The following is a 23,476-nucleotide window of genomic DNA, read 5'->3' on the forward strand; positions in this document are numbered from 1 at the left end:
AAAAAATATAAAAAAACAAAAACATTTTTTAGCTCTAAATTACCGCTTTACAAGAATTTAAAAAAATGTACAAAATTAGCACATAGTAAGAAATCGACAATAAATATAAGTTCATAAAAAAAAGGTATTCAATCACTTTCCATAAATAAATAAGAAACAAATTGTTCACAAATATATTTTCCAGATTTTGATAAAACTTGTATTTAAAATTCTGTAAAATTCTTTTTATCTATTTCTTATAATATACCTATGATAAAACTTTCCAATAATTTAAATCGGTAAATGCGAAATACTAGCTAAATAAAAAACCAATTACAGGGTACCTATAAGAGCGAGAGAAAAGCTAACTGGGAGAGAAAGCTGGCGAAAGAGAGCGGGAGAGAGCCGAAAGCTTTAAATTTCGCAAGGTAAAAGCGAACAAGTGTGTATAAAAAGGACATTTCGTTCAGTCGTCGACTCTGTTAATTAAGCGAAACTGCGACGCAAAAAGGCGGAACGAATTTCACTTTAGCGAAGAGAAAAAAACGTTTCCACTTTCCGCTGCAACAAAGTATCTAAAAGTAAAAGTTGCTGTTTGTCTTTTGGATGAATATCCACAGATTGTGCATCCGAAAATTGAAAATTACCGCGTAACCATTGGACCAGAATCGAAGGACTCGTGTTGTGTGTGTGTGTGCAAAGAAAACTCTGGCTGGCATTTTTGCAGCTTCAACTGCGTAGCAGCCAGGGAAAACACACGTTAATTAGTTTTCACCCACGCCGCAGAATCTTTGATTCGAGGAAAGTCCGGGGACTCTGCGCTAATTAATCCTGGGACTTGCTGGCTCCACAGCTCTACGGAAAAAATCCAAGAGGCTGGAGATGAATTAACCAGGTGGACGAGACACCGCTCGTAAATAATTGAAGGTAGGTGAAGTTGCCCTGTCGGCAGGCCAGTGAAATTTATGCCACATTTCCCCTCCGTCAACACCACGAACAGGACGCATTAACCTTCGTCCTTGGCGGGAATTGTGTGCTCTTCTGGTTGGGATTTTTGTAAATTTTAATTATTTATTTCTGGCACTCGAGAGCGGCAACGGTTGCCACACGAGAGTGCCGAGTACTCGAAACTTTCTGCACAGCAAAGCATTTTTAATGATGTGCTAAACGATCGACTCGAGGCCCCCGTAAATTCTCACCTCGCAATGCGGAACTTAACCCTTTGGGTTTATGTGGGACAAATCTTTGATGTTATTAGGGAGATTACTATTAGAGGCTTTAAAGAGCGATGACTTCACTGAAAAAGAGAAAATATAAAGTGCGGATTCCTCTATTTATTAAATACACAGAAAAGTCAGTTTTTAATTATTTACTTTTTAAAGCTTTAAAACCTCTTATTAAAATTAAAAAAAAAATTTTCTTTTGTTTGTTTACAACAGAAGGAATAATATACTTCGTGGGTTAAAAGCGTAGAAATAAATTTATAGATACTTTCGACATATTAGGTTAAGTATAGCTGATATTAGTTTAACAAAAGCTACAGATCGAGGATGATCATAGTAACTGTGCTGCTTCTCCTGGTCGTGAGTGCCAATCTGCGGAGAATCGTAAAAAGAGAATGCCGGTATAAGCCCCAATCCATTGGCCACAGTGCACTGAAGGCAAATTATTTCTATTACGACACTGGGCTCAGAAAGTGCATAATGGGGACTTTTACATCCTATGTTGTGGGAGATAACCTACACCAAAGCTTATTGGCCTGCCAAAGAAGATGCATGGGATTGCCCAAGGAAAAGGATTATTTCAAAAGTAATGCTTTGGAGAATCCCAACAATTCATCTATTTATCTGTACAACCGGGGAATCCCTGTAAACCTCAGTCCACATAGTGACGAATCGCATGGAGAGTAAACGGAAAAATATTAACTGAGCTTAACATGGCTCATCTATAATTAAGTTTGTATGCCTCGACTGTTTTTATCTATTGGATTTCTTATTTCATATTGTTTGTACAAATTGCGAACTTTAAAAATACAAAATAAAACAGCTTGAATTTTATTTATAGATTTAAAAATGATACAAGGGCGTTTAAAATTTCATGCAGAAAATGCAAATTTTTTAGCATGCAAATCAAATTACCAATCGGTTACATTTAATACTAACTCTTTATTTAAATCAGCATATACTTCAGTCACTCATCAGCAAACAAAGTTAAATGGTCCTTAAAATGATCGTATTCCTTTTGATGATCTCCAGTACTTTGATGCGCAAAAAAATTTCCAAGTATTGTCGCGTAAAACCCAGAGGTTATGGCACCTGTTTGATGACAAATTATGTATTTTATTATTCCACTGCAAGCAGAAAATGCATTATGACCAAACTCAAGTGTGTTGTGCTCGGTTTTAACGCGTATGACACCAAGATACTTTGTGAAAATGAGTGTATGTATGCCAAAAAAATTGAAAAGCGTCCAACCAAGAAGCCAGTGAAGCAAGATTTTATGTATGATATGGAGGAATATATAAATGACAAATCCGTTTCAAATGAGACTGTAGACTTCAACGAATTTGATTATAAAGATATGGAGAATAAGGTGCATACTACTGATAAATCCGTTTTAAATGCGACAAAGGACTTTACCGAATATGATTATATTGATAATGATAAATCCGATTCAAATAAGACTAACGACTATGCCGAATATGATTATATGGAAAAGAATAATTCGAGCTCAAATGAAAAACCCAGATAAAAAAAAAATAATTTATTCATGACTTAAGCTGTGCCTTTTATTTTTATTATTAAGTTTAAAGCGTTTTTTTCTGATTTATTTACTATTGAAAAAAATTAAATTTTTTTGTTTTAAATTTAAGTTACCAAAGAAATGTGTAAATTGGTTTAAAGACCTTCACTCTGCAGTTTGGTTACTTAATGCATATAGTATTTTTCTGGTGCTCGGTTTTTGTTTCAGCCTCTTCTTGGCTTGTCACCAGCGTCTTTGGGTCGAGTTGGCGGGCACTCATAAATATTTCAAGTTGTCAAAGCTGGCCTGTGTGTGAGTGTCCTTTTTCTAGCAAATATGTAAGCAGCCGCAACTTGTTAGCGTGTGTGCTGCACAAACAGCCAGCGTTTCCGCTTCGCTTTCTGTGTCAGCCAGCGGCTTCTGCACCCTCTTCATCGCTTTCTTGGCCCAGAAGCCGTCGCATTGTTGCTATAATTTTAATTACCACTCGAGCGACTTTTGCGCCGTAAGTCGGTGAATGGGTGAATGAGTGAATGAATGAATGGCAGAAGACAGAATGACTGAGTGGAGGCTAGAAAGCATCTGTAGAGCAGAATGCACATGCTTATATAGATTCCTGCTTAGGTATAATGCGGGGACGACAAACAAAAGCCTGGCAATACAATGCGAACAATTCCCGAGAAAAGCCGCATTGTTGTGGCGAAGCCACAGTCAAATGGGAAATATTGCGCATACGCCGCGTATGGCGGCCAGTCGAAGTTATGTCGTGTTTGGCAAATGTAACACACAGCATAATTGCTTATTTGCCGCTTCGGTGGCGAACTAAACCGCACAGACGAATAGATAACCGATCCGCCAAGTATCGATTGTAATTCATGCAAAGCCAATGACCACAGCGAACCACCCAACTGTCCGTCCTTGGGTGGCGGTCCGTGTTTTTAGGGGGTGGCAGCAAATTAAACTTTCCATAGACAAGTTTTTCGGGCTACAGAAAAACTTTTTCTTTGCCATATTATAATACCTAGAGCGATAAAATATGAGCTTGAGTGGCTGCTTTAAAATGGCTTTATTGTTGAATATACTTCTGTTAAAGCAGCCATTTAAGCCTCGTAAATTTGGCAATAAAACTGGTAAAGATTTTCATAGCTAACATTAAAGAACTTATTGCGGGCTTCAAGCAAGTTTTCTTAGCAAGTATTGACATATTTTATGTTATTAGTTGTCGATTCAATTGGCTGGAAGTTAATAAGAATATTTCGCCAACTATGCGATGCTATTTTCTTTCATTTTTTTGCATTGCCAGGAATTTCTAAGCCCTCTTTCGTAACTGGGGCTTGAAGGAGAGCATGGAATGCAGCTTACACAAGCCAATTCACTTTGATTCAAGAGAGAGCAACCGAAAGGTACTTTTTGAACACTATTACCATAATATTTGGGCTAGGAATAACGAGTTAAATGGCCAACGCTTGGCAGCTGCTCAAAGTGCAGCAACCGTAATTGCAATGGCAGCAAACGATAACAACGTTTTTAGGGCGATCATTATAATCATGCAATTTAGCCCACGTCCTTTCCAACTACTGTAACTGGACGCCTTTTGGCCAAAGGAAAGGCAGAAAATATATATAAAGAATTGTTATTACAGTTTGCAAAGTCGTTTGGCTGTACAATAACACACACACATTTACACTGTAACGGCCCGAATTGGCCGTACAAAAAACACGCAAAGTTCCTTATAATTTAAGAACATGAAGTTCCAGTTGTTCCCGAACCATAATATAAATAAATAATTATTAAGATAACCACGGCCATCTCTAGCTAGCAGGGTGTGGGGGGGTGCATAGAAACGAGAGAGCAGCAGCGGAGAGAGGGAACAGCAGCAGCGGAGGCATAGAGCAGCGTGAGCGACCGAACTGGATCAACGAAGGCGGCAGATCGAGACAGAACTTTCCAGAGAGTTATCTACGAAACACTCAGTAAGTGTAAGAGCGAGACCACAGTAGCATGCCGAGCAGAGGGCAGAAGCAGCGAGAATGAAGAAAGGAGGATAACTTTGGGCCGCGGCTTTAAAACTGGGACAAGGAGAAGTCAGTTGTGACCAGAGCTTGAAGGAGACCACACGCGATCGCTCGCGACCCCAGTCCGCCGCGACAACCAGTACCGACTCGTCTTGGAACCACGTGCTCGCGATTCTTGAACCACGTGCCATCGTGCTTGTCTCGCGCCTTCCCTGGATACAACAACCCGCCACCAGAAGCAGCGAATAGCAGCTTTATCTGCCGCCAAGAAACGTTGGATTTTGTTTCGTGTTGACCGAATCTGTCTGAGTGAGTAGCGTTAAATCAAGGAGTGCGGTATAGGCAGGGACCCCTAGGTTCTCATTCAATAAATATTATATCCGAAACTTGAAAACCTGCGTGTCTATTAAACCCCATTCGCGTGTATATTTTGGGTGCTAGCAGCCAGGCGCCAAGCCTCTGCTCCCACTAGCGTCTAGCTACCCATTCCCACGTGCATCTCTCGGTGATCGCAGCCAGGCGCCAAGCCTCTGCTCCCACTGGTGTACCATTTTCCCGGTTCCCGTGTGCATTTTTGGGTGATCGCAGCCAGGCGCCAAGTCTCTGCTCCCACTAGTGTAGCACTACCCACCCCCACGTGCTCCCTTCGGTGATCGCAGCCAGGCGCCAAGCCTCTGCTCCCACTGGTGTACTATTTCCCGGTTCCCGTGTGCATTTTTGGGTGATAACAGCCAGGCGCCAAGCCTCTGCTCCCACTAGTGTAGCACTACCCACCCCCACGTGCATCCTTCGGGGATCGCAGCCAGGCGCCAAGCCTCTGCTCCCACTGGTGTACCATTACCGACGACCCACCCGGTTGTTTTCCCAAAATCTTCCCCTACGAGCCCGATTACATAACCCTAACGTGCGCCCGACAACTTCCACCTTTGAGTCGGCTCACCCTCTACAAAAATTTCCAAAGTCCCCAACTTATAAATTTTTCTGTAAGCGACCCTGGCCGGACTGAGCCATATCCCAGCCAGGAAACTACGTTACAGATGGCGCCCGAGCAGGGACCAACAGGGAATCAGGATAATTAGAGGATTACATCCTTCGTGACTTAAAACGTCACCAGTTTTATTTTTTTTTGGGAAAAAAAAAAAGAATTTTTCCAGTTGGAATAAGATAATTTGAGCTCGAAGGGGTCACATTACCATTGTCCGAGCCCGGGAAATCCTTGTCACGGAAAGAGAAACTCGATAGCCACCTTAGGAAAATTTCTGTCCGACTGCATGCTGAGTAGGGCATCACCCATCACCACATCTTGCTCAATCACCTTGCACTAGCCGCACGCCAGAATTTTAGCGCTAAGTTAAACCACAGATTTCACCAAAGTCCTCACGCTGAGCCCACACACTATGGGAAAGCAGTGGATCTACGACGTCAAGAAAGAGCAACTGGAGGACATCTTCAAGGAGTTTGGGTTAACCCCAGAAGGCACCTTGGCGGACCTACGGAAACGGATGTCCGCATACGTGGACCAGGCGGAGTTGCCCAAGGAGCGGTTGGAGCGCTTAGCCGAGCTGGAGCTAACATACAAAGCCAAATCCCGTGACCACTCACGTGACCCTTCCCCGAACCACTCGGACTGTGACGTGGATGACAGGCAGCGGAAGATGGAGCAACAGGTTGGCCAACTCCTGCTACAAGTTCCCTCAGCCGGGACCAGCGGGCATTTATCACTTGGACGCAGCGCGACCGGAACGCCTGGATCCTCTCTGCGAACAGACAGCGAACGAGCGCTGCAGTTCGGCCTGGCGGATAAGCTACGGACATGGGGCGTTTTCTTCAATGGCGAGACTGGCGACCCCCTACATTTCCTGGAGCAACTAGAGGAGCGAGCGGACGCCTACCAGATCGAGAAGGACCAGTTGCCAAGGGTGCTATCTAGCATATTAGTTGGCCGAGCCGGAGACTGGTTTCGAGTCAGCCAACTACAGAAAGCCCAGTGGAAGGAATTTAGGTCAGAATTTCTGGATTTCTTTTTGCCGCCACGCTATTTTCAAACTCTGGAGGACGAGATCCGGGCCAAGACCCAACGACCAGGGGAGAGCTTCAAGGACTTTACTCTAAGCCTACGCCTGATGATGCGCCGAGCCCGCTACGACGGGACCCAGGAATTAAACCGGATATACGAAAACCTCCTCCCAGAATATCAACTTTTCACGCGACGGCACGAGTTTGACACTCTGACAAAGTTGACCCAGCTAGTGACAAACTTCGAGGTAACCCGGGACCGAAACCAACGCAGGTACGCCCAGCTAATGTCGACATCGAGGACTTCGCAAATGCCGACTACTAGGAACCCAGCTCCAGCGAACCAAGCACCGGGAGAGCCCCGCACTGAGGGATCATGGGCAGCCAACGCCCTAGTACCCATGTCAACCGAAGTCACCCATCGCCGCATTGAAGATGAGCCCAGGATCGACGTCCGGAATGCCTGCGGAAACTGTGCGCAGGCTGGACATTTTAGCAGGGAATGCAGGAACGCACGGGTCCTGTTCTGCTGGGACTGCGGCCGCCGAGGGACACGAACGATCGATTGCTGCCGTGCCAAACCGACGGGAAACGAAGAGCGCCTCCGCCCACCCAGGGAACAGGCGGAGACAGCGCTCGCCTCCCCTCTGCAACAATAAATCCCGCTCTCCGGTGTGAGAGGGGCCGGATAGTGGCATCAGTATCCATCGAAGGTCAGGTTTTCTGTGCCACCGTCGACACCGGAGCCACGCGCACCTTCATCAGCGAGAGAGTCGCTGGGTTGGTCAGGACCGAACAAAATCAGCGAGCGGTCATCACCCCGCTTAGCCTCGCCGACGGCAGCAGGAGAGAGGTCACCCAGGCCCTCAGTGTTACCATTGGCTTGGGAGGCCAGGAGGTAGGCATGCTTGTCCTGATACTGCCCACTACAATTGACGACGTACTCCTGGGAATGGATTTTCTCAGTCAAGCGAAAGCCACCCTTGAAATAAACCAGGTGAGCCTTACGCTACTGCCCGTCATACCAGCTCCAACGGCGCAGCGGCGACCAGCCCCGCCACCCGCAACAAGTCCAGCTCCAACGGCGCAGCGGCGACCAGCCCCGCCACCCGCAACAAGTCCAGCTCCAACGGCGCAGCGGCGACCAGCCCCGCCACCCGCAACAAGTCCAGCTCCAACGGCGCAGCGGCGACCAGCCCCGCCAACCGCAACAAGTCCAGGTCCAGCAGCGCAGCGGCGACCAGCCCCGCCAACCGCAACAAGTCCAGGTCCAGCAGCGCAGCGGCGACCAGCCCCGCCCACCGCATTGAGTCCAGGTCCAGCAGCGCAGCGGCGACCAGCCCCGCCAACCGCAACAAGTCCAGCTCCAACGGCGCAGCGGCGACCAGCCCCGCCAACCGCAACAAGTCCAGGTCCAGCAGCGCAGCGGCGAACAGCCCCGCCCACCGCATTGAGTCCAGGTCCAGCAGCGCAGCGGCGACCAGCCCCGCCCACCGCATCGAGTCCGCCAACCACGGCAAGCCCAGTACAACCAGGACGACAAGAACGGCTAGATCAGCAACGTCTCGTCGTATCTCCACCGAAAGCACTGCCAGTGGAACACCCAGCTGAACCAGCAACCACAAACACCGTCGCCTCCCAGAGAACCACCACGAGTCAGAGTAGCGATATTCTTCCTCCACCGTGCGCAAGAGCTATACAGAGGAATCCATTTAGGCTATCACCGGGAACAACAGCAGTGGCCAACACCGTCGAGGTACCATCAGCAAGAGCAACCACCATCGTTGTCGAGGAGAGTATGCATGCGGCCAGGAAAGAGTTGGAAGACGAGCTGGACCTGTTCAACGGACTTACAGGCGTGTCCCATATCACGGAGCACACGATCGTTATGAGGGACGACCGCCCAATCAAGCAGCGGTATTTCACCAAAAATCCAGCGATGCAACGGATCATTGATGACCAGGTCGACGAGCTTCTGCGCGACGGTAGGATAGAGCCATCGAAGAGTCCACACAGTGCGCCAATCGTGCTTGTCGGCAAGAAGACGGGGGACGTCCGCATGTGCGTAGACTACAGGCAGCTGAACGCTCGCTCTATTCCCGATGCGTACCCGCTACCTCGGATTAACCACATCCTAGAGAAGCTACGGAATGCCAAATACATATCCACACTGGACTTAAAGAGCGGGTATTGGCAAATTCCGATGGCGGCCGGCAGTAGGGAGTATACAGCTTTTACGGTGCCCGGCCGAGGCCTGTATCACTGGAAGGTCATGCCCTTCGGACTGCATTCGGCGCCAGCAACATTCCAGCGAGCATTGGACGGAGTCATCGGACCAGATATGGACCCCCATGCTTTTGCGTACCTTGACGATATTATTATCGTTAGCAAAACCCTCGAAGAACATTTGCAGCATCTACGTGAGGTACTTCGCCGACTGCGCACAGCTAATCTAAAGCTCAACCGGGACAAATGCAAATTCTTCCAGCGGAGCATCGTGTACCTCGGACACCAGATCAGTGAGGAGGGCATTCACACAGACCCAGATAAGATAGCCGCTATCCAAGAACTTAAGCCACCGTCGTCAATCAAGGAGCTAAGAAGGTGTCTTGGCATTGCATCGTGGTACCGTCGGTTTGTACCAAACTTCACAAACATTGTACAACCGATGACCAAATTAATCAAAAAGAACCAAAAATGGACGTGGGACACCGCCCAACAGAAAGCATTCGAAGAACTAAAGTCCAGGCTATCAGAAGCACCCGTCCTAGCTTGCCCGAATTTCGAGGAAAAGTTCACAGTGCAGACCGACGCAAGCGACTTTGGACTCGGAGCGGTGTTGACGCAGCAGATCGAAGGCCGGGAGCGTGTCATTGCTTACGCCAGTCGACGGCTGTCAACGGCAGAGGGTAACTATTCCACGACGGAAAAAGAATGCCTGGCAATCGTGTGGGCCGTGCGTAAATTCCGATGCTACCTCGAAGGATACCACTTTGATGTAGTCACTGATCATTTAGCGCTAAAGTGGCTTAACGCCATCGAAAACCCTACGGGACGCATAGCTCGCTGGGCCTTAGAGCTCCAACAATACCGCTTTGACGTGCACTATCGCCGAGGAAACCAAAACATTGTCGCCGACGCGCTCTCCAGGCAACCTCTGGAACGACTTCAACAAGCCACCACGGAACAACGCCATTGCACCTGGATAAAGAAGATGTTGACGAGGATAGCCGAGGAACCAGCCAACTACCCAGAGTACGTCCAAGAGAACGACCAGCTGTATCGACGCTTCGGAAACCGGCCAGAAGAAGAAGACTATATTCCCTGGAAACTGTGTGTGCCACAACCCCTTCGAGCGCGTATCCTGCAGGAGTGTCACGACCAACCCGCCGCTGGCCACATGGGGATCCGGAAAACAGCCAGACGAATCATGCAGAGGTACTACTGGCCTGGCCTCTTTCGCGACGTAGTCAAGTACGTTCGCAGGTGTGAAACTTGCCAGAAATTTAAAGCCAGCCAGCTGAAACCCCCTGGGCAGATGTTCACCCGGCTCGTAACAGAGCCGTTTGACACGCTGTGCGCCGACTTCGTGGGACCTTTGCCCCGATCTACCCACGGCAATACGATGTTGCTGGTCTTTTTCGACTCTTTTAGCAAGTGGGTTGAACTCGTTCCACTTCGCAAGGCGACTACAGCATCTCTGTCTCGGTCATTCCGCGAACGAATCCTGGCCAGATTCGGGGTGCCCAAGACGTTTGTATGCGACAACGGTACGCAGTTCACCAGCCGAGCATTCAAGGAATTTGGAAGACAACTGGGGATGACTATCCAGCACACCGCCCCGTACTCACCGCAGCAGAACCCCACAGAGCGCGCCAATAGGACCATCAAGACGATGATAGCGCAATATATCGACGGGAACCAGAAGACCTGGGACGCAGCCTTGCCCGAGATAAGTCTCGCCATCAACTCTAGCGCCTCGGACACCACCGGATTCAGCCCCGCCTATCTACTTCAAGGTCGGGAGCCAAGGTTGCCGGGCTCACTTTACCACGAAGTCACTCCACATTTGGGTCGAGAACCCGTGACACCCGCCGACAAGGCTACACATCTCCAGGAGATTCTTAAAGCAGCTCTGGAACACACAAAACAGGCCAGCGAGAACCAGGGCAAACATTACAACCTACGAAGGCGCGCCTGGCGACCAGCAATAGGCGATCTGGTCCTCCTAAAGCAGCATCACCTCTCCAAGGCTGCAGATGGATTTGCGGCCAAGTTGGCCCCACGTTTCGACGGACCATTTAAAGTCGTAAAGTTCATAGCGCAAAACATCATCCGTCTCCAAGACCCGAAGACCAAGCGCAGGCGAACAGCCGGCCTGGCCGACCTCAAGGTTTTCCACGAGGATGACATCGACAGCGAACTCGAAGACGCCCAAGACACCATCAAGTAAACCAGGTTTTGGGGAGGGTAGTTATCTAGTAAACTTGTAACTTTAACTTGTAAGATCTGCAAACTGTTTTACACCGCACTCCCAAGATTAGCTAGGTAGGTTCATAAGTTAAAGTAATACTTTTAACAGCATTTTAAGTCAACATGCCTGGACGCCACCGCGACCCGTCACACCGCAGCCACCGCCGGCGCACCCGGACCTCTCGTCGCACCCTAGCCAGGATCGTCGAACTGCCGGAGGAAACTGGGGACGAGGAGCTCGACTTCCAACGAGCCTTATTCGAAGGGGTGACGGATACACTTCCCGTACCTGTCGGAGTAGCACTTCGTGAATCGCCCCTTACTATCAGCGAGGAACTCAGCGCGGACACCATCGAGTACCTGGAACGCTACCTGGAAGGTTTCGATGACAATGGTGAGCCGCTGGTCAGGGAGACCGAACCGAACGACGTAGAAATGGACGTCGACGAAGAGGTACCGTTGCGAACGGACAGGTTCCCGAACCTCAACATGCGCCCGATCAGTCCCATGCAAGTAGTGACCGACCATGTTCCGGCCTCCGCCCAACTCGAGACGGTCGAAGTAGTGGACCTCAGCAACACCGACGACCAGGACACGCCCCCACACCAGCCGTATTCAGTTGAGGTGGTAGACATCAGCGACGAAGAAGACGATGATCCACCACCGGCTTATGGATCCTGGGAGGGTTTCCAAGAACCCGGGACTGTTATGCCCGCACCAGGTAACTCGCCGCCTCAAGAGGGAGTTCGCTGCGACAGCCTCATCGCCGGAAGCACCCCCCGGGTCCTTCAACCTGAGGGCGAATCAGTACGGTGCTTCCGCCTGGAAGTCGACGATGACATGCCCAGTACCTCAGCCGAGGCCCAACGCCGCCAACGGATCGCGCAGGCACAGCCGGAGGACACCGCAGGCGGTAACTCGCCGCCCCAACAGGTAGTTCGCCGCGACAACACAACCCCCGGATGTGTCGCCCACTTTATTCACCCGGAAGGCGAACCAATACGGCGCTTCCGACTGGAAGTGGACGACAACATGCCCAGCACCTCAGCCGAGGCCCAGCGACGCCAAAGGATCGGGCAGGCACAGTCAGAGGACACCGCAAGCGCTGCTACGAACTCCGTACCCCCAGACGGACCCGGCCAGTCCCACCAGCAAAGACCCATAGCCGACCGGATGAAGCACAGCGGATGGATTCCCATCCCAGCGAACTGGAGGGTACACCCGGCGCAACAGCACCAACTGCCGCAACACGTCGTGGAGAGACTACAGGCGCGGGTGACTAAAAACCTCCGCCGCAATATCCGGGTACTGGAAAAGGGAAACGGACAACACTACCGGGTGAGGATAAACACCAAGAACGAAGTCACCGTCTCTGTTCGTCCGGCGAAGTAAAGGGGGGGTGTAACGGCCCGAATTGGCCGTACAAAAAACACGCAAAGTTCCTTATAATTTAAGAACATGAAGTTCCAGTTGTTCCCGAACCATAATATAAATAAATAATTATTAAGATAACCACGGCCATCTCTAGCTAGCAGGGTGTGGGGGGGTGCATAGAAACGAGAGAGCAGCAGCGGAGAGAGGGAACAGCAGCAGCGGAGGCATAGAGCAGCGTGAGCGACCGAACTGGATCAACGAAGGCGGCAGATCGAGACAGAACTTTCCAGAGAGTTATCTACGAAACACTCAGTAAGTGTAAGAGCGAGACCACAGTAGCATGCCGAGCAGAGGGCAGAAGCAGCGAGAATGAAGAAAGGAGGATAACTTTGGGCCGCGGCTTTAAAACTGGGACAAGGAGAAGTCAGTTGTGACCAGAGCTTGAAGGAGACCACACGCGATCGCTCGCGACCCCAGTCCGCCGCGACAACCAGTACCGACTCGTCTTGGAACCACGTGCTCGCGATTCTTGAACCACGTGCCATCGTGCTTGTCTCGCGCCTTCCCTGGATACAACAACCCGCCACCAGAAGCAGCGAATAGCAGCTTTATCTGCCGCCAAGAAACGTTGGATTTTGTTTCGTGTTGACCGAATCTGTCTGAGTGAGTAGCGTTAAATCAAGGAGTGCGGTATAGGCAGGGACCCCTAGGTTCTCATTCAATAAATATTATATCCGAAACTTGAAAACCTGCGTGTCTATTAAACCCCATTCGCGTGTATATTTTGGGTGCTAGCAGCCAGGCGCCAAGCCTCTGCTCCCACTAGCGTCTAGCTACCCATTCCCACGTGCATCTCTCGGTGATCGCAGCCAGGCGCCAAGCCTCTGCTCCCACTGGTGTACCATTTTCCCGGTTCCCGTGTGCATTTTTGGGTGATCGCAGCCAGGCGCCAAGTCTCTGCTCCCACTAGTGTAGCACTACCCACCCCCACGTGCTCCCTTCGGTGATCGCAGCCAGGCGCCAAGCCTCTGCTCCCACTGGTGTACTATTTCCCGGTTCCCGTGTGCATTTTTGGGTGATAACAGCCAGGCGCCAAGCCTCTGCTCCCACTAGTGTAGCACTACCCACCCCCACGTGCATCCTTCGGGGATCGCAGCCAGGCGCCAAGCCTCTGCTCCCACTGGTGTACCATTACCGACGACCCACCCGGTTGTTTTCCCAAAATCTTCCCCTACGAGCCCGATTACATAACCCTAACGTGCGCCCGACAACTTCCACCTTTGAGTCGGCTCACCCTCTACAAAAATTTCCAAAGTCCCCAGCTTATAAATTTTTCTGTAAGCGACCCTGGCCGGACTGAGCCATATCCCAGCCAGGAAACTACGTTACAACACTCTATCATAAATTCGCCTTTTATTGACGATATTTACCTGAAGTGACACCACGGAAAGAAAAACAGGTCATCAAAGAAGTTCATAAATTCTTCAGGTGCTCGTATAAAAAAGATACATCCTTTGGATGGTCAAAATGTATGGTTGAAGAACGAATACGTTATTCCTTAACTGTTTCTCAGTTTAATAATATTATATTTGCATAAGGTAAACTTAAACTGCGATGATAATATTATTGATATTAACAAAAATCAATAAAAATAAAAAACACAAAATCTAAAAAAAGATAAATCAATCTATATAATTTCTCTATCTGCATCAATGGGCCTGGCCAGATGGGCTCGTCGTCAGCCGTGTTTGCCGGCTAAAAAATTTATTAAAAGGAAAACTCATTAACGGCTCGTGTTGTGACTGGCCAATGGCAAGGACCTTCGGTTCGGTAGCGTCTGCTCCTTCGGCTGGTCGGTTGGTCGCTTGGTTAGTTGTTGGCAGGCGATGGGACATCGACTACATATTGCATGTTGTTTTGGCTCAAATAAGCCCCAACAGGCCGGCAATTTGGCAAACATTCGAATGGTTCTAGCTGGGGATTGGTATCGCAGTCGCATTTAAGTGTTTGTTATAAATTATTCGGCGCATTTTGAAACTGGACAACCGAATTGCAGTAACAGCAATGGCTTTTTATGCAATTTTACTGCACTGTGGCCGCCATCTGACCCCATGACGCATCCACCACATATATAGGTATACGTACATATGTGGCACATGTGCTTCACATACATAACTTTCCGGTTCGCCGACTTTAGATTTGGTTCACCACCCCAAAGGGGCGGTTGGTTGGTTGCTTTCCGGTTAAAATCAGGTAAGAGGGCAGCTATGGGATGGAAATTCAATTTGCCAGTAGACATTTTAATTATGCAAATGAAAATGATTTGAGTACGTAGCCAGCACCTGTTTGTGGTCACATAGTTGGAAAAGTTTTTCCATTAAGTTTTAAAACAAAGCAATGCAAGACAATGCAAGTATCGATAATGTTGCAGCTGCTGTTAAAAAAAATCACATAAATTAGAGTATGTGAAAAACACTTTGAACTAATTAATGGGGTCATCATTATCGTTATAAATTGTCGATGGTATGATGACAGCAATTAAACTTTGTCCAAAAGTCGTCTAGAAAATGTCCTGCTTTTTAAGGAATAAGAATTAAATTTAGAATAATTCGATTTAAAGTCTAGCTTTTTATTCAACAGCATTGATTCTCTTCTCTTATTCCTTAAGTTAGTTTAAAATCTTGCGACTGGCAAGCACGAAACTTTTGTTTTTAACAGCTTTAGCAACTTTCGAAACGAATCATTCCGAAGAAAACTTGTTTTGAAATTAGTTTTTCCACTCGTGTTAATTGAGCTCCGCTGAATAAGTTAGTGCTCAAGACCGGGAAAGTAAAGGGTTTACGAAAGAAAAACTAAAGCTGTCATGAGAATTGTGGCACATGGTGAGTAGTCGCAAAGTACTTTTAAAAGCTTTTTTCCCCAAAACAATTCCCCCCATCAAGGAGTATGTTTCTCTTTCTCGCAACCTTGTAAAAGTCTGGGCCGAAAATTAGCAAAAAATACAGATATACGATTGGGAATATGGCTGCAGACCTCCGATAGAGTTGCGTGACAGGATGGACCCAGACATGTCTGACATTTGGAAATGCCAGAAAGGATCAACCGACGAGTAAACAAATCGCAGACAATTGACTGACTGACGTGTTGTTTGCAGAGACACAGAAAGAGAGAGGACGTCACAGAGTGACAGAGACAGACGAAGAGACGGGCAGCCAGCAATTAAGATTCAATGCATCGGGTATAAAATACAATTAAGGGCCATTTGGAGCAGTAAACAAGCAGTAGGAGCAGCAGAAGCCATGTCAGTTATGGCTTCAGCACGTTGCAAGATTATTATTACTGTAATTATTGGTATTGATTTTGCAGCCAAAAGAAAAAAGCACTGAAAGAGATGAAGGGGCTTTTTAGATTTTTATTTAAGATTTCTAATAAAAAAACAATTTTTAGGTGTACAAATAAAATACATTTATACAGAAAAATTCAAATTAAATACTTTTGCTTCTTTTTTAGTTTTTTAAAGCAAGTAAACAAGTTATGCATTTACTGCATCGCTTACTGAAAAACAACTTAAAAAGCTTAATAGAATAAAAATTCCGATTGAAAGGTACCAATTTTTGTGTGTGCACACCAGAAACCGGAGGGCCATTGAGTAAATCTTTCGCATGTCGAGCATTAAAACAAATTTATTGTTTTTAATGACGGCCCTCGAGTCCTTGACTGCGAGTGCTTTCAATTATTGAAAGGAGCAGACAGCCGGCACACACACACAATTGCGCTTCGTTGGCTGTCTGCAAATGCTGCATAAATAACCGAAAAATTCATTGCATACCTCGAGGCGTGGTGCATGTCGCTCGCCAATTAAACGCCCGTTCCCAGCGAAAAACGCCAACAATTCCGCTCATTTGCCCTCCTCACACTTGGCTTTCGCAGCCGGCAAATACTCGTATGTTCGCGTGTCGAGTTGGCCTATTCAACTAGTTGGCCAAAGAAAAGCCGCTGGCAGAATTTCCCCAACCGAACCCCGCCCCCAACACCCCATCAACCGCATCATTGAATTTTGCTCTTTGTGCGAAAAACACTGAGAAATGCAAAGTATAGTATTGAAAATAAGTTTAAGATGCCTTGGAGAATATCATTATTGTGTCATACTTTTTTGCGATATTATTTAAAATTATTAGGGGAGAGGTCTGTAGGTTTAGACACCTTTTGTTTTTAGTCTCCCATTTGGACATTCGCTTTTGAAACTTCACGTGTTAAGTACCGATCGAAAGCTTAGTCTTTTAGCTGTAAAATAAAGCAAAAAAAAAATTTTTTTTCCCTTGGGAAAACTAAAAAATAATTTTTTTTTAAAAGTGCCAAAAAATGACAATTTGAAAAAGAGGTCTGTAGGTTGAGACACTTTTTAAAGTCAATAATACTCACACAAAAAGTACTCCAAACTATAAGGAACTATTTATTTATGTTAATTTAATCAATTTTAGTTCGTCCTAAATTATTTCCCATCCATTTTTTAAGAACTTCGACCAAATAACAATTAAAATCAAAAGGCTCTTTGAACATTCACTTTTCCCCTAATATCAAAGAAATGTGCTAGGCAGAAAGCGACCTCTGTTGGCCTAAAGCCTTTTTGTATGAAAAACGGGTGTCTCAACTTACACAAAATGGGATATTTCGGGAAAAAATTAATAACTTTTGTTCTGACTGTCACATTAAGCTGATTCTTTTTTTTAATTAGTTAACAGTTAATATACTAATGTTTTAAATATCTTACCAAGTTAATTTAAGGACGTTATTAATTTTAAATGGAATTTTGAAAAAAGTAGACAAAAACTTTTTTGGTTCAAAATGGTACACGACTCTCACAGCTTAAATCTGGCTAGAGCCTGGCTTATAATATTTTTCCCAAAAGTTTTGTCACTAAAAAGGACTACAAAAAAAAATAAAAAAAAATTTTTTAGTGGAAAAGTTTTGAGAAAATTGAGAAAACTTACAGACTGTCTCAACCTACAGACCTCTCCCCTACACTCAGAAAATGAATCGCCCTGAATTTTAGAAAATCGCCTATGGATTTGCTTCACTGGCGATTTTTTTCTTTAAAATAAAAAAATTTTCTACTGGTAAAGAAAATTTTCTTCCAATTAATCAAAATTCATTAAATTCAAGAAATATTCCAGAAATATAGAAAAAAATCGCCAGTAAAGCAAATCCATAGGCGATTTTCTAAAATTTTTTTTTGAGTGTACGTAGTAAATTTATCAGAAAAATATTTTAGATCGAAAATAAAAAACTAATTATATAAATTATATATTTTAAATGATTTTTCAAAGCTTTTTAAGGTAGCAAAATATTTTAAGAAGAAATACAGGTATTTAAATTTGATGTTAACCCTTATAATTTAGTTTTTCTTGAGTGCAGTTAGCCTAAATTTATCTTTTCGCTTGGCTGGAAAGCGAATGTCTGCGCTCATCCAGCGGAAGTGGAATTAGCATTTGACATTTAACGAATTTCCAACGCTCTTTGTTGCCTGCCCTCTTTTTTCTTACCAACTTGCCCAGAAAGTGAAGGTCGAAGGTGGGGCAATCCAATTAGGGATAAGCATCGAAATCGATACCGTAGCTGCACTGCGGTAGTCTCTTCCAATCTAGATCAATCCAAAATTCAAATTTATTCCCCTTTTCTAATTGCCATTTCAGACAAGTCCATGAAAATGCTAAATTGAAGATTGCAAGATTCTGAAACTGCTATCGGAGATCATGTCTAACGTGAGTATTTGCCGAGAACTGAATGCCGGAAGGGCAGGAACTTAAATCACCGCTTGCAGCTCCTCTTCATGGACAAGTCGAATGGCAATGGGGTCTATGCGGTCAGGCCAAACAGCAGCAATGGCCACATGGACAACGATAATGGAGTAATCGGAGCAGGTGCTCCTGCCACCACCTCGACCACAACAGCAGCAGCAGGAACAGGTGCATCTACGACCATGATGGCCACGACAAACAACATAAACATAATGAACGGAGCTGCCGCCGCAGCCGCTGCTTCCGCTTCCGGTCTGCCCACTTCCGCCTCCAGCGAGGACCTCAGCCAGAGCCTCTCCGAGTACACGGATGCCGACGAGAGCATATCCGCGCCCACTGAGTTTCTCGCCGAGGTAAGAGTAATTCAGGTTAACCAAGTCCTCGAAATGAAACCTAAGCCTGCCCCAAAGTGAGTGAACAAAGGTTTATTTACCAACAGGCCAAGTTTTAGTTTACGCATGAGAGGTTTTTGGCGGATGAAAAATATTTAAAAGGGTGACAAAAAGGGTGAGAATTATCTTATGTTACATTTTTATCAACAATATATTTACCAACTTAATTTTTGTAAATATAACTTAAAGCAGTGGCGCATCCAGAATTTGGTTCTGATGTGGTTTTTTTTAAACAAATGTTGTGTTGCATACTCTTTGAATACACAATTTTCTTTTACTTTTTAACTTACTTACTTTAAATATAATTTTAAAATTACAAATAGATTTGATTTTTTCATTCATAAAATTTTTTTTTATTTTTTAGTAATTTAAGGTAAAACATATATTGTCAAAAACTGAGTTCGGTTTAATCTATTAGGTTTTATTTGTGTATCAATTAACTACTTGATATTGAAGCTTATCATAAACCATATTTTAACAATATTTACGTTCAGGCAAAAATTAATTCAGTTAAGTTTTTATAATCCCTTGGTGTTTTTTTTGTGAATAACAGCTGCTGCCCACGATAAAGAACCCCGTTTTGTTCCCCTCATTATCATTATCAAAGCGTGGCACAGTTCCCCTTTGTTGCTCGACGCCAACAACAATGAGGATCCTTGGCAGGAACTTATGCAAATGCAAATTGCTGCGCTGCCAACGGAGATTGCGGATTTAAGTTAAAGTCCTTTCGGAAGGATTACGGCACCGAGCGCACTTGGCCAGCTTATTGATTGCTAATAAATTGCTTTCGAGCGCATTCAACTTTCAGCAGAGTCAACTTTTTTGTGCATCCCACAAAGTGGGCCAGTAGATCGAGGGGGTGGATATGTGGTACCTATATATAAGCCTTTTGTTGTTGAGATGTTATGAGAATTTCAAAAGGATTTGCTGGCATTCCCTTAAACGTATATTGTGCGATGCACCATACTGTATTGTGCGTTTCTCGTTTCTCCTGCAGTTCCTGTCCGCCGTGATGCTGAAGGACTACAAAAAGGCATTGAAATATTGCAAATTGAGTGAGTAGAATAAAAATCAGCTCCCAAAGTATGTCACCGTACTTTTAAGAGCTGCATTTACAACTTTGTTGAGTTCAGAGATGACAGAAAATTGAAACACGCATCTAAATTAAGTGGCTATTATTAAAATATTTCCAATTTTAGGTAACGATTTGCTATAAAAGACTTTTTGATTTTTAATTTAAAAGATTAACAGTAATCTAAAAAATAGTTAACATAAAATCAGATCATAATCTTTATGAAATTGTAATGAATTCAAAGTATTTTTGCATTATTGTTCTCCTAAATGAACTCCAGTTATAACATAAAACAAATCTAGGCGAAAACTTTGTATTAATTACATTGGAAACATTAATAAAATTTTCTAAAATAGTCGATCTGTAAATAAATCTATTTTTACATAATAAAAAAGAAATACAATTACATTATTACAACACATTTCTATAAAAGCGTCATATGTTTTTTTCCCATTCATAAAATATAAGTAGACCAACAATACATTTTTTCCATTTCCCAATACAGTTCTGCAATACGAGCCCAACAATGCCACGGCCAAGGAGTTCTATCCGCTCATCCTGGAGAAATTGAGGGCAGGTAAGTGAGCTGATGAATAGCGGCAGCCACTCAATTAATCCTTATCTGTTTGCCCCAGTGGCCACATCCAGCGACAGCGATGAGAACTATAATAAATCTTCATCACCCGACTTGGCTTTGGATCTGCATGCCTCCGATGTGGAGGCGGATGTTGACGGGGACGAGGCAGGCGACGCAGACGGAGATGCGGATGCGGATGCAGATGGCGATGGCAGCGAGAGCAGCAACAACTGTTCCGAGGAGGAGGATAATGGATGGGGTGACGACGAGATTGACAACGTGGATGTGATGGATGGCGAGGAGGAGAGCAGCAGCAGTGGCGACGACTTCGAGCTGCCCATCGACGACGCAGGACAGGATCCAGTAGCATTGGCAGTTCACTCCCACCACTCCCATACCCACTCGCATTCGCATTCCCATTCCCACAATGATTCTGGATCCTCGAGGAATTCATCGAGCGGCGGAGGCGGGCGCAGCGACAACACCACACATTCCTACTCCAGCTTGCTTCTGGAGGAGGAGGACGACATCGTGCCCGTAAGCCTCAACTTTGGCCTAAAGGAGAACCCAGCTGCTGACCTGGACGTGAGCAATGGTAAGTTAATATACATAATATAATAATAAAGTTAATAAATTTTTACCCCACTTTATTTCAGGCAACAAAGTACCCTCCGCCTCCTGCAGCGATTCCGAATCCCCAACAGAACCGCTCACCCAACGCCTGGCGGCCATCCTTCGGTCCAAGTGCGGCGTATCCGGCGGTGGGTCAGATGAGACCTACTAAATTATATTTACAAACTTAATCCAACGCTGTGCAGGAATTATTTTGGTGTGGATAATATTGGCGAACTGCTTACAGAATGATGAAGAGAGTTTGATTTTCTACCTGCTGCACAGTGGCATCTATATATTCTTGTATAACTCTATGAAGACACTCCACCCCTTTGCCCGGCTAGTCTCTCCACTAGTGCGATCGCTTTACGAACCTAGAAACCGTCCCTAACTGCATACTCTCGTATCTCGTATCTTGTATCTCCAATTGCAAAGTTTTTTCCCTAGGACAAACATATCGTACAAACTCTATAAGTACTTATATATACATCAAAACCTATTTATACTATATATTGTACATGTTTAGCCTAGATGTAGCCACGGAGCCCAATAAAGATATACTCGATACCGTAAGCTGAATATGGCGAGGGATTAGGTGATTATACACATACATACACGGAATGCGAAGCAGAATCAATATAGATTTACACGTATACATATATTTTAGTAAGACACCCATTCAGAACGCACAGGACTTGGAATGCTTTACATATTTGCATTTGATAGAGATCGATTTTTTCCCCGAGAAATAGAAAGAGAGTTACGGAGCTAAGGATAAGTCTGATAAGTCTTTGAAACAGACACTGGAAGAACGAAAGAAAGTAGAACTACAACTGAAATGGTCCAAAGTCACAAACTACGTAGAAGAATGTAAATAAACCTATATTTTTTGTATCAATTAAGCCTGTACTAGTCCCTATATTCGTTCGATTTCAATTTATAAGTTGAAGGCGGGATATAACTCTAAAAATTCCCAATAAGTAATAAACCTTGTACTTAATATTATTCATATAAATATTTGTATCTGATATGTGTAGCTCTTGGCTAAGTTTTCCTAACCGTATTGTTGAACTATATAATCCGAATGGTCTGTATGTTTATGGAGGACAATTGTAATAAAATGTGGCAAGAAAGCTGGAAAAGAATTGGTATTTTTATTGAGGGAAAACGCACTTTGGATTTGATTTATCAAACATTTGCTTATTTATTTTAAATCCATTATTATCAAAGATCCATTGTTAATCGTAAACGTCTTATTAACATGACTCGCTATCATTTCGTATATATTTTTCGCATATTGGTTTTTATAAAACTTTGCTGATGATATTCGAAAATGGGGTGTTTTAAAACGATTTTTTATAAATTTACCGCTCATTAAGTCGTTTTTGTTTTACTTATGAAATGCATAAAAAATATACCAAAATTGCTGTTGGCTTGTTATTGCCTTGTATAATATTATAAAAATTTCTCTGCAAATCGTTTTTCAATGAGCTATGTATATCTTCCACTTTCCCATTTAGCATTCTGATATGTAACAAACTACTTTGATTAAATATTTCATATTTTCTTCGCTCTTTAAATACTGCTTGTTTTTGAATTCGTTTCTTATTATCATCATTATCATTGTTTACGTCGTAATGATCTTTCAGCACCAATGAAAATTATACAAATTAAATACAGCATAACAAAATTCGTTCTATTATAAAGATTATTTCCTTTGTTTTGTTTTTGCGTAATAAACTATTTTTGTTGTAAGTTGCTCAAAAAAATCAGGTAATGAAGCTTTGTTTGTTTTGTTTCGTGTTGTGTATTGTGTTTAGTTGATATCTTAAGTGACAATCCAGAAATATTTCAGATGCTTAGCGATTGATGAGAACTGATGCTGCGCAAAAAAGTTTCAAATAACTCGAAAGATAATACATGTTGCCAAGACTCTCTTAAATTACTTATAGATTAAGATACATCTTCCTTGGCTAATCAGTTGCACCTGTGCTAACATGATAAGACTTACTATCTGTTTAACAATATTTAACATACTTACTCATGGTTTTTAGATCTAAATTTTCTTACAGTGTGTGCTGTCCTCTTGGGTTGAATATTAGATTAGATTTTTAGATTTAATGCTGACAATGAGTCGCAGCGTGTGCTTCATATAAACCAGCTAAGACTGCGTGTGTTCCATATGCCTACGCGTGTGTGTGGTGTGTATATAAAGAGTATAGTTTATATTTTATAATGTATATGCGCTTAAGTTAGATTCTCGTTAAAAAGAAACTTTCTTTTGAAAACTTCAGGTGTTGCTTGTACTGTCCAGTAGAATTAGAATACGATTACATAATTACACATTTATTATGCTTAAGTGATTTCTGAGGGTCATTGGCACTACGTTTAGAAAATAAAAATTTAAATCAAATTCAAAATAATAT

General features: G+C 44.5%; 2 protein-coding genes across 2 annotated transcripts; both read left to right on the plus strand.

Moving 5' to 3' along the window:
• Positions 1–460: 460 nt before the first annotated feature.
• On the plus strand, positions 461–22,192 carry LOC108061048 (serine-rich adhesin for platelets). The gene is made up of 7 exons (XM_017147050.3): positions 461–906; positions 18,293–18,361; positions 18,421–18,750; positions 19,787–19,844; positions 20,367–20,438; positions 20,497–21,033; positions 21,095–22,192. Exons 2-7 carry the CDS (start codon positions 18,353–18,355, stop codon positions 21,220–21,222), a joined length of 1,134 nt encoding a protein of 377 aa, XP_017002539.2. The 5' UTR covers positions 461–906; positions 18,293–18,352; the 3' UTR covers positions 21,223–22,192.
• On the plus strand, positions 1,478–17,312 carry LOC138913601 (uncharacterized). Its single transcript, XM_070217656.1, has 2 exons — positions 1,478–5,045; positions 11,344–17,312. The coding sequence occupies exon 2, from the start codon at positions 11,349–11,351 to the stop codon at positions 12,615–12,617; it is 1,269 nt and encodes a 422-aa protein (XP_070073757.1). The 5' UTR covers positions 1,478–5,045; positions 11,344–11,348; the 3' UTR covers positions 12,618–17,312.
• Positions 22,193–23,476: the final 1,284 nt, after the last annotated feature.

This window comes from Drosophila takahashii, chromosome 3R, assembly GCF_030179915.1.
Source record: "Drosophila takahashii strain IR98-3 E-12201 chromosome 3R, DtakHiC1v2, whole genome shotgun sequence".
Classification (NCBI taxonomy): Eukaryota; Metazoa; Arthropoda; class Insecta; order Diptera; family Drosophilidae; genus Drosophila; species Drosophila takahashii.

What these genes read in the sequence shown, in the direction of transcription:
- LOC108061048 (XM_017147050.3), top strand. An exon ending in CCTGGAGAAATTGAGGGCAG is followed by an intron (nt 20,439 to 20,496) that starts GTAAGTGAGCTG and finishes TGTTTGCCCCAG; the next exon opens with TGGCCACATCCAGCGACAGC. An exon ending in TGACCTGGACGTGAGCAATG is followed by an intron (nt 21,034 to 21,094) that starts GTAAGTTAATAT and finishes ACTTTATTTCAG; the next exon opens with GCAACAAAGTACCCTCCGCC.
- LOC138913601 (XM_070217656.1), top strand. Translation starts at nt 11,349, where the DNA reads ATGCCTGGACGCCACCGCGACCCGTCACACCGCAGCCACCGCCGGCGC.